The sequence below is a fragment of the Lissotriton vulgaris genome, chromosome 2_2 (genome assembly GCF_964263255.1).
Source record: "Lissotriton vulgaris chromosome 2_2, aLisVul1.2, whole genome shotgun sequence".
In the NCBI taxonomy this organism is placed as follows: Eukaryota; Metazoa; Chordata; class Amphibia; order Caudata; family Salamandridae; genus Lissotriton; species Lissotriton vulgaris.
In genome coordinates this window covers 224,206,683-224,219,631 of record NC_141688.1, presented here as the reverse complement: position 1 = coordinate 224,219,631, position 12,949 = coordinate 224,206,683, and the positions used below count along the sequence as shown (strand labels likewise).

Below are 12,949 nucleotides of genomic sequence, written 5' to 3'. Positions count from 1 at the left end.
TACATTCGGACTTCATTACCTTCAGATCGTCCGTAAACCATGGGCCTGGGGCAAGATGTGGGATGGGTCGTCTAGGACGTAGTGGCAAATGGCGGTTGATGTTAGAGGTTAGCCAGTGAGATACTTCCTGAACCAGAGAGGTGCACCTGAGTTTGATATCGGGGCGGGTGGCGGTGAGTGAGGCGTTAAACGCCGAGATGTTCAGCCTAGTCCAGGCTCTGTGGTTGGCCATGGTGCCAAAGCAGGGCATAACCTTTGCGGTATCAGCAGGCAAAGAAAAGTGAATAGCAAAGTGGTCAGACCAATCAAGGGGGAGGGCAGGAGTGGTGCAGTCAAACAAGATGTTGGAAATGACAGGATCAAGTAGGTGGCCTGCCTGATGGGTAGGACCACGGTTGCGCAGTATTAAATTAATGGACTAGCAGTCGGATAGAAACATTCTGCTTAAGCCATTATGCGTGTCTTCCAGATGAAGGTTTAGATCTCCCAAGATGGTGAAACTGGCTGACTTCATCACATAAGGGGCTACACGTTCCGCAAATGAAGATAGCCATTGAGTTGGTTTATCAGGGGGGCGGTAGATAAGTATTCCCGATATCATCAGTTGAGGCATGACTGCCAGTTTGAATAGCGCGGCTTCATAGTCTGGGAGTGGAATAGCTTCCAGAAAACAGGAGTAGATGTCCTTAAAGATAATAGCTATCCCACCCCCTTTCCCAGTGGCTCTGTCTTGCCGGACTATAACATAGCCAGGCGGCAGGGCACTGGCCACATCTGGCCCGGAACTGGCATGAAGCCAGGTTTCCGTAAGAAACAAGGCATCTGGCTGGGTAGAGGTTAAAAGGTCAAATATATGATCTCTGTTTTTGGGCAGAGATCGACAATTAATGCTCCAAAATTTGTACGGTGAAGTAGACGATACTGTAGGTGCAATGTTACACATAGATTGACAGTTACAATGTGGGCATTTTACCTGGGTGTTGAGCGAACAATCGAGTGGTGCACAGAGAGGAAGGCTGCTGTTAAGGCGGCGTAACTCCTCAGATGAATATGAGTGGTGGTGGCAGCTGAAAGTAGACACTCAGCCTGGACAATAGTGGTAGGTTAGTTTTCTGGGGGCAACTCTACGGTGCCTCTGTGTGCATTTTTCATTAAATCCTACACTGGCATCAGTGTGGGTTTAATGTGCTCAGAAGTTTGATACCAAACTTCTCAGTTTTCAGAGTAGCCATTATGGTGTTGTGGAGTTCGTAATGACAAGCTCTCAGCACCATATACTCTTAATGGCAGCACTGAACTTACAATGTCTAAGAATGGACTTATACACTGTAGGGGTACAGGGCTCATGCACCTGTACCCTCACCACTGGTGTAGTCTACCCAGCTAAAGGGGTGACTGCTCTGTGCCAGGGCAGTAGGTTGTAGGCTTGGCACACAAGGATGTGTGCCATGTGCACTCTTCACTTTGTTCTGCACCAAAACACGCAGCCTGCAAAGGCAGTGTGTGAGTGGGAAGGTACAGGACCTCTAAGGGTGGCACAATAAGTGCTGCAGCCCTTAGAGGCCTTCTCTGGTCACAGTGCCCTGGGTATCTGCGGTACCATTTACCAGGGGCTGACCTGCGGCCAGATATGCAAATTGAGTTTTGGCTTCAATGCAGTTCTAGGGAAAGAAAATAGGCCCTGGGTGTAGGAAAGTAGGATCTGTTTTCTATGGCTACCCCCACTTTTTGCTTGGCGTTACACTGGTTTGACAAGTCTGGCTGGGTTCCTATTAATTAGGACCCCATTCTATTGCTTTCTCCTTAAAATGCACTTTGGTACACTACAGATTGGATACTGGGTTACTCTTATAGTCCCTAGTATATGGTATACATGTACCCAGGGCACAAGCACCCCAGAAGCCTCAGATGGGCTGTCACAAGTATTATACCACCCATTAGAGTCCATGCAAAATGGAACTACAGGTTTGATATTCCTGCCGGTGGAAGCTGGTGCTTGCTCCACTTACTTTAGATATAGGGTCACTATACCTATAGGTCACTACACTTAAAACTAATAAGTCACCCCTATAACAAGCTTTAACAATCCTGAAGGCAGGGTGCTGGGTTTTACGTGAGAGCGTGCCCCTGCATGAGCAGGGCCTCTCTGCAGCCCTTGGAGCCCATTCTCCCTGGTTATCTGTTACTCAGCCAGACATATAGGTAAAGGTGCATTATAACCTCGCAGGAAATGTTATCTCAAAAACGGCTGAAAAAAAACATGTTGCGGTTGGTATCAAACACCTTGGAATCATACCACCACACCAGTAAGGTGTGGAGGTATGATTCCAGCCTTCTGAAGTCAGCTTCGTGGGGTTACTGGTCTTTCCGGTGCCAACCCTCTCCATCCGGGTCACACAAAATTATAGCTGCCGACCAGAGACACATTTCTGCCCTCCTGCTGCTGAACCAAGCTCGAGCAGGGGAATGCAGGACAATAGGCAACCTGTTACAGGGAGGGGAGGTGTAACCACCTCCCAGACAGGATGTAGTGTATTGGGGCTGGGTGGGTGCACTTCAAAAGTGCCTGTAAGTCTGCATCTGGGGTACACTTGGTGTCCCTGTGCATAGTCCAGCTCAAACTAGTTGTGGGAGCTGTTGGCTCCTGCTCTGGAGTAAAACTGGACAAAGGATGTCTGAGTATCCTCCCCTTGTCCTGACTCTCCCTTAGGAGGATCCCCCGAATCTGTCCAACCCTCTCCCATGGGTACATAAGGGCATACCTGGCTGTTGGACTTGCAACAAAAAAACACTGACCTTTGACCATCTGGAGGCTCCGTGCAAAACCTGTGGAGCATTAAGGACATATGAATAATCTCCCATGGAGTGAAGGAGTCACTCCCCTGCATTCGCAGGCACCGTAACGCAACTGACCGGTATACTGATTCTGAGCTCCTGCGGTCTCCGAAGGCTCCAGCAACACAGGAGATGGGCTCCATAGTTCTTTGAGGTCGAGCTGCCGTCAACAAGTTTGAGGCCATTATTCCTCGTGGGGACCACATAACCCAAACCCCTGTGTACCGCGTACTTTTGCAAGTGCATATGCTTGTTGGCGATTCCGAGCTTGTGCATTGTACTCCATGTAGCCTTGATCCAGAGCAGTATTTCCACCAAAGAACTCCAGCCTCCTCACACCAAATGCTCCGTGGGCTGGTACTTTGTGATCTTGCTCGAGGTCCCCTGGCGACTCATGGTCATTGGGCCTGTGGGTCCTCCTGAGGGTCATCTTGAATTCTATTGGTCTTTCCCAGTTGCTCCAGACGTGCCCTGACCCCCCACAGCTTGATAAGTCCCCTGGACCTTGCTGGTCCACACCGTAACCTGCCTGACCTTCCTGTATGGGTTGCTGTTGCAAAGACTTGTTGGTGCTCCAGCCGGAAACAGACCCCTCAGCACTCTACATCCTTCGTGGGATAGCTTGCACCTGGTCATCATTGACATCTCCTGGTCCTCGTGGCTGTAGAGTCAAGCATCCTTTCTTCCCACCTGAAGCATCCAACATCGGTGGACATTCGTCCCGTGGTCACCCTGAAGTGACCCAGACTCTGTCCCCTCTGCTTTCAGGTTCCTTCCATCATGAATCCACCCTTGGATTCCAGCGGACACTTTCTTCATTCCTGGCAGCAGCTCTTCTTTGCAACCCTCTATTGAAAACGACAGCGGTTTCCGACACCACTCCAGACCTATGCACCTGGCTCTCCTGGGATAGGTATTTTTGGTACTCCGGTATCCACAGGGAGGGTGGCTCTCCAACCTCCTAAGTTCCAAAGGGTTTCCTTAAAGTCCGCCGAGAAGGATCCTTAAACTTTGAAATTGCAACTGTGACCTCCCCAAAGAATTGTACGGAGCCCGCAGTCGTGTTAACACACTGCACCTGTCCGCTGTGGGGTCCCTGTCACCTCACCTTATGTGGTACCATGGGGTCTCAGCGATTCTACGTGTTCTATACACACTACTTACAACAGTTTCTTTGCTAAAGTATTGTATGCTTTGTGTTGTACCCTCGTGTAGAGGATACTAGAGAGTGTTATATAAACAAATACATATTTTTATAACTACTATGTGGTACTCCCTTCATTTAGTTAATACTAAAGTTGATATTCTGGTAAAACAAGCTGCTTTACATTCCTTCAAGGTTAAGCCTGAAGGCTGCTCTCCACACCCTACACTAGGATAGCTTTCTAAAGGTTATCTTTGACCTCATACATCATAAGGGGCGTTAGGACTGGTGCAAGGGGCCCACTTTCATTAGTGGATAGCATATACCAGGTCAACTTCTCACACTGGGTACCTGATTAGCAGGAGCCGAGGGCACACTCAGCCACAGCACATCAGCAATTGAGCCAAAAGTGGGGGCAAACCGTGCAGAAAGAGGGCACTTTCTCACAACGAGGACATTGGCTAAGTAGGAATAAGAATATAATCTCACAACGAGGACATTGGCTAAGTAGGAATAAGAATATAATGCATAGGTATCGGATATATGCAAATATAGCAGAAACAATACAAATTACATTATTAAAAAAACTGTGACCGGCTAATGTCTTAGTAAATAAGCATGTGCAATAAACTGTCAGTGTTTGGAATATATGAAAATAATTTTTAAAGGAACTTTATAAAGCGAATACAACATATTGACAAAATAAATAAACATCTTTCATTACACTTACATGGAATATCTTCACATCCCTTCGCTTTTTTATTTCTTCCACAAGAACCAGTGGCTTCGTCTTAGGTACTGGTACGGTACCCAACACCAAAACACAATCATTGTTCAGAATCTCTTGCACAAGTTGAGTAAATGACTGACTAAAGAGTTCCATTTTACCAATTTCATCCAAAACACATACAGTTTTGTTGCTAATACTGCCAGTTTTAACCTGAGAAAAAATAAACAACAATTAACAGCAGAACTAAGAAGCAAAAAAGAAAAACAAATTGCACAACACATGACAGGTGTCTTTTCAATAAACACAAGAATTTTCCACAAATTATATGCACTTTTATTGGAAGAATTTTTATTTCCTGCTTTGTTAGAAATGGGAGTCTCTAGTTGGCAATGGTTTGTACTATTGTCAAATAAGGGACCCTTCTTCCTAGTCAGGGTAAGGCGGAGATACGCTTATAAAATAACCCCTGCTCACCCCCTTGGTAGCTTGGCACGAGCAGACAGGCTTATCTGAGAGGCAGTGTGTAAAGCATTTGTGCACACATACAGTAATACAGTGGAAAAATTATAAATAGACACCACACCAGTTTAGAAGAATAACTAATCTTTATCTAAACTACACAAGACCAAAACAACAAAAATCCATAATACAGTATTCAGAATATATGACTTTCAAAAGGTAGAAACAGTTCTGTTCAAAGTAAATCGCAGATGCAACACACTTCACTCAAAGTACCTTGGATGCGTCACGCTCACAAACAAAAACTGTCACAGGGTAGGTGATGTGTCAGTTCCTTACACCCAGAGAAGGTGATGCGTTGGTTTCTTACTTCAGGGGCGGTGATGGTGTCGGTGCTTCACTGCCACGCAGGGGTGGTTTCTGCAGCCACGGTCCCACGGTGCGTTGGTTCTAGCAGTCACACAGCTGGGCCTGCGTCAGAAATGGTGCAGTGATGTTGGCCTTCGTAGTTCGGTGCACTCCATGTGGCGATTTCTCGAGCCGCAGGCAGGCACCGAGTCTGTCTCTTCGGTGATGCGTCGGAAACAGGTGCAGATGTGTTGCGCTTCTCGTCATTGCGTACTTTCCCAGCTCCCAACAGCAGGAACATCCTCCAGAGGCCCAGAACAGCAGCAGGCACCTCCTGGCAGGTCAGAACTCCCAGCAAGGAAGTTCAGGGGGAGCTGGGGGTGAAGTGTCTGTATCCCTCAGATTTCCAAAAAGGAGGCACGCTCTACCTCAAGCCTTTGGAGGTCTTCTTCAAGCAGGGGACACAGCACACAGCAAAGTCCTGGTCCTTTCCTTGGCAGAAACAGCCACTGCAGGCCAACCCCAGGCAGCACACAGCAAAGGGGCAGTACTTCTCCTCAGTTTATCAAGTTCTTCTCCTTGGAGAAGTAATCAAAAAGTCTTGGGTCTGGGCCCCACTTTTTATAGCACAAAATCCTTTGTTCTCTGGTGGCAGAGAAGCTCTTTGCTCAGCCAAAACCAGTTCTGTCCTCTCTGTTGCAGTTTCTTGGCAGGAGGGGGAGACAGCATTGTCAAAGGCAGACCAGGCTCATTCAGGTGGAAAAGAAATCTCCTCCCAGAACTCTAAATGCAGCCGAGGTCTATTCAGCCCCGCCCTGATATACCCTCGAAAGGCAGGACTCCACCCCCCTCCAACCCCCCCCATGTGGCTGTCCGAACAGAATGCACATCCCCAGCCCCTGTCACTCAAAAGCCAGACAGTCAATACACAAACCTAGCAGAGGCCAATACATCCCAATGAAGTGTAGACTGTTTGCTTCACCAAGCTAGCCGGAAGAGTTGTATCTGTAGCGATCTCGAAAATTGACGGTCAGGATTTTATAGGATATTAATAAAATAACCCCTCCTCACCCCCTTGGTAGCTTGGCACGAGCAGACAGGCTTATCTGAGAGGCAGTGTGTAAAGCATTTGTGCACACATACAGTAATACAGTGGAAACATTATAAATAGACACCACACCAGTTTAGAAGAATAACTAATCTTTATCTAAACTACACAAGACCAAAACAACAAAAATCCACAATACAGTAATCAGAATATATGACTTTCAAAAGGTAGAAACAGTTCTGTTCAAAGTAAATCGCAGATGCAACACACTTCACTCAAAGTACCTTGGATGCGTCACGCTCACAAACAAAAACTGTCACAGGGTAGGTGATGTGTCAGTTCCTTACACCCAGAGAAGGTGATGCGTTGGTTCCTTACTACAGGGGAGGTGATGCGTCGGTGCTTCACTGCCACGCAGGGGTGGTGTTGCGTCGGTTCCTTACTGAAGGGGATGCGATGCGTCGCTTTCTTACTATGCATGGAGGTGATACGTCGTTTTTTTATTGCAGCCCGGGGTTCTTGCAGGTGTGGCGCCTAGATACGCTGCGTGAGGATCTGGGATGCATTGGTTTCTGCAGCCACGGTCCCACGGTGCGTTGGTTCTAGCAGTCACACAGCTGGGCCTGCGTCGGAAATGGTGCAGTGATGTCGGCCTTCGTAGTTCGGTGCACTCCATGTGGCGATTTCTCGAGCCGCAGGCAGGCACTGAGTCTGCCTCTTCGGTGATGCATCGGAAACAGGAGCAGATGTGTTGCGCTTCTCGTCATTGCGTTACTTTCCCAGCTCCCAACAGCAGGAACATCCTCCAGAGGCCCATAACAGCAACAGGCACCTCCTGGCAGGTCCGAACTCCCAGCAAGGAAGTTCAGGGGGAGCTGGGGGTGAAGTGTCTGTATCCCTCAGATTTCCAAAAAGGAGGCACGCTCTACCTCAATCCTTTTTAGGTCTTCCTCAGGCAGGGGACCCAGCACACAGCAAAGTCCTGGTCCTTTCCTTGGCAGAAACAGCCACTGCAGGCCAACCCCAGACAGCACACAGCAAAGGGGCAGTACTTCTCCTCAGTTTATCAAGTTCTTCTCCTTGGAGAAGTAATCAAAGCCTTGAGTCTGGGGCCCACTTTTTATAGCACAAAATCCTTTGTTCTCTGGTGGCAGAGAAGCTCTTTGCTCAGCCAAAACCAGTTCTGTCCTCTCTGTTGCAGTTTCTTGGCAGGAGGTGGAGACAGCATTGTCAAAGGCAGACCAGGCTCATTCAGGTGGAAAAGAAATCTCCTCCCAGAACTCTAAATGCAGCCGAGGTCTATTCAGCCCCGCCCTGATATACCCTCGAAAGGCAGGACTCACCTCCCCCCCCCCCATGTGGCTGTCTGAACAGAATGCACATCCCCAGCCCCTGTCACTCAAAAGCCAGACAGTCAATACACAAACCTAGCAGAGGCCAATACATCCAAATGAAGTGTAGACTGTTTGCTTCACCAAGCTAGCCGGAAGAGTTGTATCTGTAGCGATCTCGAAAATTGACGGCCAGGATTTTATAGGATATTAATAAAGAAGTATAGCAGTTTGGGTAATATAACCATCTTCATGAATGATATACAGCCCGCTAGAGATTGGGGCATGGAAATCCATGCATATTACAGAGTCTGTGAGGATAGATAGCGTTATGCCGTAAAGAGCTCAAATTAATTCCTATCTGTTTCTGGAGATGACTATCTCAAGATATTTGACCTCCAGATCGCACCATTTCAGAGAGTAGTCTGGAGTGTAGCGTGGGGTGTTGGGGGTGAGGGAGAAGATCTGGGATTTCTTCCAATGAATCATAACTTAAGAACACCCTCTTTAGCTGATGCATTCCTGGAGAGTTGGGCTGAGGCTCACCTGGGGGTCTCTCATGTATAAGGTAATATCAGCAGCGTAAAGGGATACCAACAGATGTCTAGTAGGATACCAAATCGCATACTCCCAATGATGCTGTTGGAGCTTAGCTGGTACTGGCTCCACAGCTAAAGCAAATAGCAAGGGGGATAGCGGGCATCCCTGCATAGTGACAAAGGAGACAGGAAAGTAAGGAGAGCACTCGTTGTTTATTTTAACCCTCGCTCTTGGCTAGTTGTAAAAGAGAACTATCCAGGAGAGAAACAAAGAGGGGAAACCCATGCGCCTCAATACTCAGTAGATAGTCCCATTCCAGAGAATCAAATGCCTTGGTGGCGTCTAAAAAGACAGCCACTGCAGTCAGATTGGGGTTGATGTCTTGTAATAATGAAAAGAGAGTGCACACATTGTGTGAGGTTGTTCTTCCTGGTATGAGCCAGACTGATCAGGCAGCACTAGGAAGGTCATGAGGAGACTGAGCTGATTGGCTAAGACCGTGGCAAGGATTTTCACGTCACAATTAATCAAAGATAAGGGTCTGTAAGACTCACATACATCAGCTGCCTTACCAGGTTTGAAAAGTGCTGTAATTAAAGCCTCCCGCATGGAGAACGCAAGAGTGCCTGAATCACTTGCTACCTCGTACATTGTTTTTAAGACAGGGATTACGTTTTCAACATATATTTTACAAAAATGACCAGTAGGAAGAAAGTAGAAACTTTTCTCAATATCTTTGATACTCACTATGAACGGGCCAGGCAATGGTAAGGAGAAGACCCACAACAGACAAGAGTCAAACTGAATCGTCGGAGACTCCTACTCTCGCAGTGATTCAGAAAATGTTTCAAGCAGCAATATCAGCTGTTGTTCTGCAGATGTGGTACAATTTATCAAGAAGTGTAGACGCCCAGACGCTCTAAAAATATACTCCACATATTGAATGAGCTTTGACAAATTATATATGGAAAGAGGTTATAACTCATCAGCAGGGGAGTCAATGAAGTTATTGGATTTCTTATCAGATGGTTTTGAATTTGGTCACGCCACTGCATTCCTCCGAGCTCATTGTGGATACTTTTACAGGTTAGTAAGGCCTGCCTGACTAGAATAGTATGTATGGCAATTGTGTATTTGGTTGCATTTTTAAAACGGTAAAAATGTAGGTAAGTTGATAACTTTGTAAAGCGCTGCAAGCCGGAGCAGTTACAACTGTAGTTTATGCCATCGGTCCACATCTGTCCCGATATCCTCCAAGCCTTCCGAGGTTATTACTTGCAGAATAGATGGTGATCTTGAGTGATGTAAATGCCCAGATACCTGGATTCCCACCGCTCAACTGGAACTGGACTTCTCAAGATGTCTCTGGGTCGCCATCCTGCGAGTGGATATAACAAGATTTGTCCCAATTAATATGTCACACGTGCATCACAGAGTTTCTGCTAATCCAGCTCAACACCAGTTCCATGGCTACTGCAAACAGAAGCAGGGACATTGGGCAACCATGCCTCGCCCACCTCTCCAATGCAAACCTCACCAAGAGCATATTGTTAACCCTGATATGGACTGTGGGGCGGGTGTATAGTAATGGAACCCAGGCTCGGAAGGATGGGCCAAAGTCAATTCTCTCCAGTAGAACTATAAGGTATGGCAATTCCAATGTGTCAAACACCTTGGCAGCGTCTAGTGCAAGCAGTGTTGCCGATTCCTGTTGGCAGCCCACTTGGGCTAAACGTCCGGAGAGGCGTCTAATGTTGTGTCTGGTGGTCCTGTACCGCATGAAGCTCAAATGGTCCGGGGCCAATAGTGTGGATCACTGGCAGCAGGCAATTTGCCAACACCTTTGTCTCGATATTAAGGAGAGAGATCAGTTGATAAGAGGAGTGCTTAAGGATCAAATCTGTGCTTGTCGCAGATCAATGGGAAGTATCCCTGGGGACTGTGCCTCAATAAACATTTTGTGGAGCAGTTTCACCCCCTGCTGTTTTACACAGTGAAAGAATTCCACCGTAAATCCGTTGGGGCGAGGTGATTTCTTCTCCTTCAACTCACCATTGCTTCTGCTATTTACTCCTCCTGCAAGTCTCCATCCAGGGATTTCGCCATAACCTTTTCTAGTCGCACAATCGGGATATAGCGAAAGAAGTCACTCAACCCACTAGAACGGCTGCTGTCCAACCTTTGGGTATAGAGATCTCTGAGGTCTTCCAAAAAAGCCCATGCTATTTCTGGGGCCGAATCCTACCAAGTGCCCCCCTGTCTGTATTCTCGGCACCCACCGCCAGCCCTCCTACTTTCCAAGGCAACCATGCCAGCAGCTACCCAGACTTATTCCCAACTTCAGACAATCTGTGCTGGGTTTGCTCAGAACAGGTCCCTGGCCTCCTGGTGAGTCAATTCCTGACAGTCAGCCCTCACAACCTCAATGCGGGCTGCTGCTCACTGGGTTGTGCTACATATTGGACCTCCCAGTCCAACAATTGCTCTGGTTTCTCACCACTTGCTCACTCCCTCCCAATCGTTTTACCCACTGTAAAGGCTATGTTGTTTTGTAGGCCTCCCACATTATGGTACTGAATGATATCAAGCCCTTGCTGCCGTTAAAGTATGCCTCCATGGCCTTGAGTAAGTAGCACTAGGAGCCCCACTTTGTAAGGATCCATGGGCCTAGCCTCCACTTCTAGCCCATAAGCCTTACTGGGCAAGCAACGTCAGCGGTAAGTGGTGCGAACCCCTCCTCCTGCAACAGGTACTGCACATTCCTGCATCTGCCGTTTTGCCTGGCTAGAATGAGGAAGTAATCTAATTGGTACATTGATTGCATTGTGTCCATGTGTGTCCAGTATTTGTAAACCACAAACAATTAACCGAAGGTGTCCAGGCGCTGGGGGCCGTCGGGAAGATTAAGAGAGCTATTGCCCAGAGTCACATGGTGCTGAGCAGACCCCGCTACCGGAGCAGGGGATCGAACCGTGATCCCCAGCGTCCAGCATCAGTCGCCCTGGCCGCTGCGCCACACCTCTTCTACATTGTGTTGACTGCATAGGAGTAGTGCCTCTCTCCAGGATGCATAGCTCACCATCAGTCCTCTAGCCCATAAAATTCTTCAATCTAGCATCGTCTCTGGGACTCTTCCCTTAATCAGTCTGTCCTGCTCTTCCCAAAGAACAAGGTTCAGGTCTCCTCCCACCACCAGCAGTGCTTTGGGGATGGACGCGATCCACACCAATATTCTATCCTGTTCCTGTGTCTGGAGGCCCGACGGAAAATACCAGGATGTCACATATAGTTTCTACCCTGCCATGTGACCCTCCCATAGCCACCCAGCATCTCTGGGGATCAACCCCCACATCTGACACCTGGTACTGAATGGATTTACGAGATAGTATACAGGTATCTCGGGAGCCTGCCGTGAATCCTACATGGGTGAGTAACGTGTATCAGTCTTTACACAGGAAGTCACAGTTGTTGCACACTAAGTGGTTCTACTGTAGCAAAACAATATTCATTCCATTCCATTCCATTCCCCATTTATGCTTGCTGTCCATTACATTCACATTCCAGGATAAGAACATAAGGGAGGCCCCTCCTCTATCATGGAGGTATTGTGACCCTGTTGTGCGTGTCTCAATCTCCTCCTTGCCCAGACTCATGATAGGGTTTTGGTCCCCGATTGCCCCACTCCCAATCCCCCAAAACTGTCCCATCCAAACACCCCCCAACTCCCCCTTCCTTCCTGTTTCCTCGTGTGAAAAAAATGTAACCTTCCTGTTAGAACTGGGGGTCTCTAGTTGGCAGAGGTAAGTACCTTTGTCCAAATAGGGACCCCTTGCTTCTAGTCAGGGTCAGGAGATACACACTGTAGATAACCCCTGCTCACCCCCTAGGTAGCTTGGCACGAGCAGACAGGCTTATCCCCAAGGCAATGTGTAGGGTAGTTGCACTTAACACACACAATAATCCCAGAATGCACCACAAACAGACACCACCCAGGTAAGTATATCAAAAATATCTTTATCTAGTTTAGGCAGTAAAAACCAATGGTAATGCAGTCATAAAATAATTTGATTCTTCTGCAGATTTGCACTTATTCAGGAAGTTAATTCAGTCTCAGTCTCAAATAGCCAAGAAAAATATATGCGGGCGGTAATACTAAAACGATGGCCCAATATCGTGCCCAGCGCTGTTCTAAGGAAGCGCTTCTAGCGTGTTTGCACCAGAGAGTCTATTTGAAGAAAACGACCCTCACTCGGCCTCTGCCGGTCCCGCTAGCTCTCCGTCCGCTCTCGACAATCCAACGAGCGGTGGGGAGCTTAAATACCTTTCAGACGCGAGGACGGCAGGCCGGGGATGATGCACACGGCTCCTTCGGCGTTTCACAACTTGGACGCGGCTCCACAGTCGAGCCTCTGGTGACGTCGAGGCTCCTCTCTTGCTTCAGCCACTCGCAGCGCGGCTCACGGGACAGGCCCCTCGTGACGTCGAGGCTTTCTCTTGCTTCAGCCACTCACAGC

At 48.0% G+C, this 12,949-nt stretch overlaps 1 protein-coding gene across 2 annotated transcripts in view; it reads right to left on the bottom strand.

Annotated features, from left to right (window-relative positions):
- Nucleotides 1-12,949, bottom strand: part of NTPCR (nucleoside-triphosphatase, cancer-related) — a 376,293-nt gene that overhangs the window by 131,193 nt on the left and 232,151 nt on the right. For both annotated transcript variants that reach the window (XM_086959590.1, XM_086959588.1), the window contains exon 4: nucleotides 4,710-4,919. In XM_086959590.1, coding sequence (XP_086815716.1) covers nucleotides 4,710-4,919 — 210 coding nt within the window. The remainder of the gene's footprint in view (nucleotides 1-4,709; nucleotides 4,920-12,949) is intronic.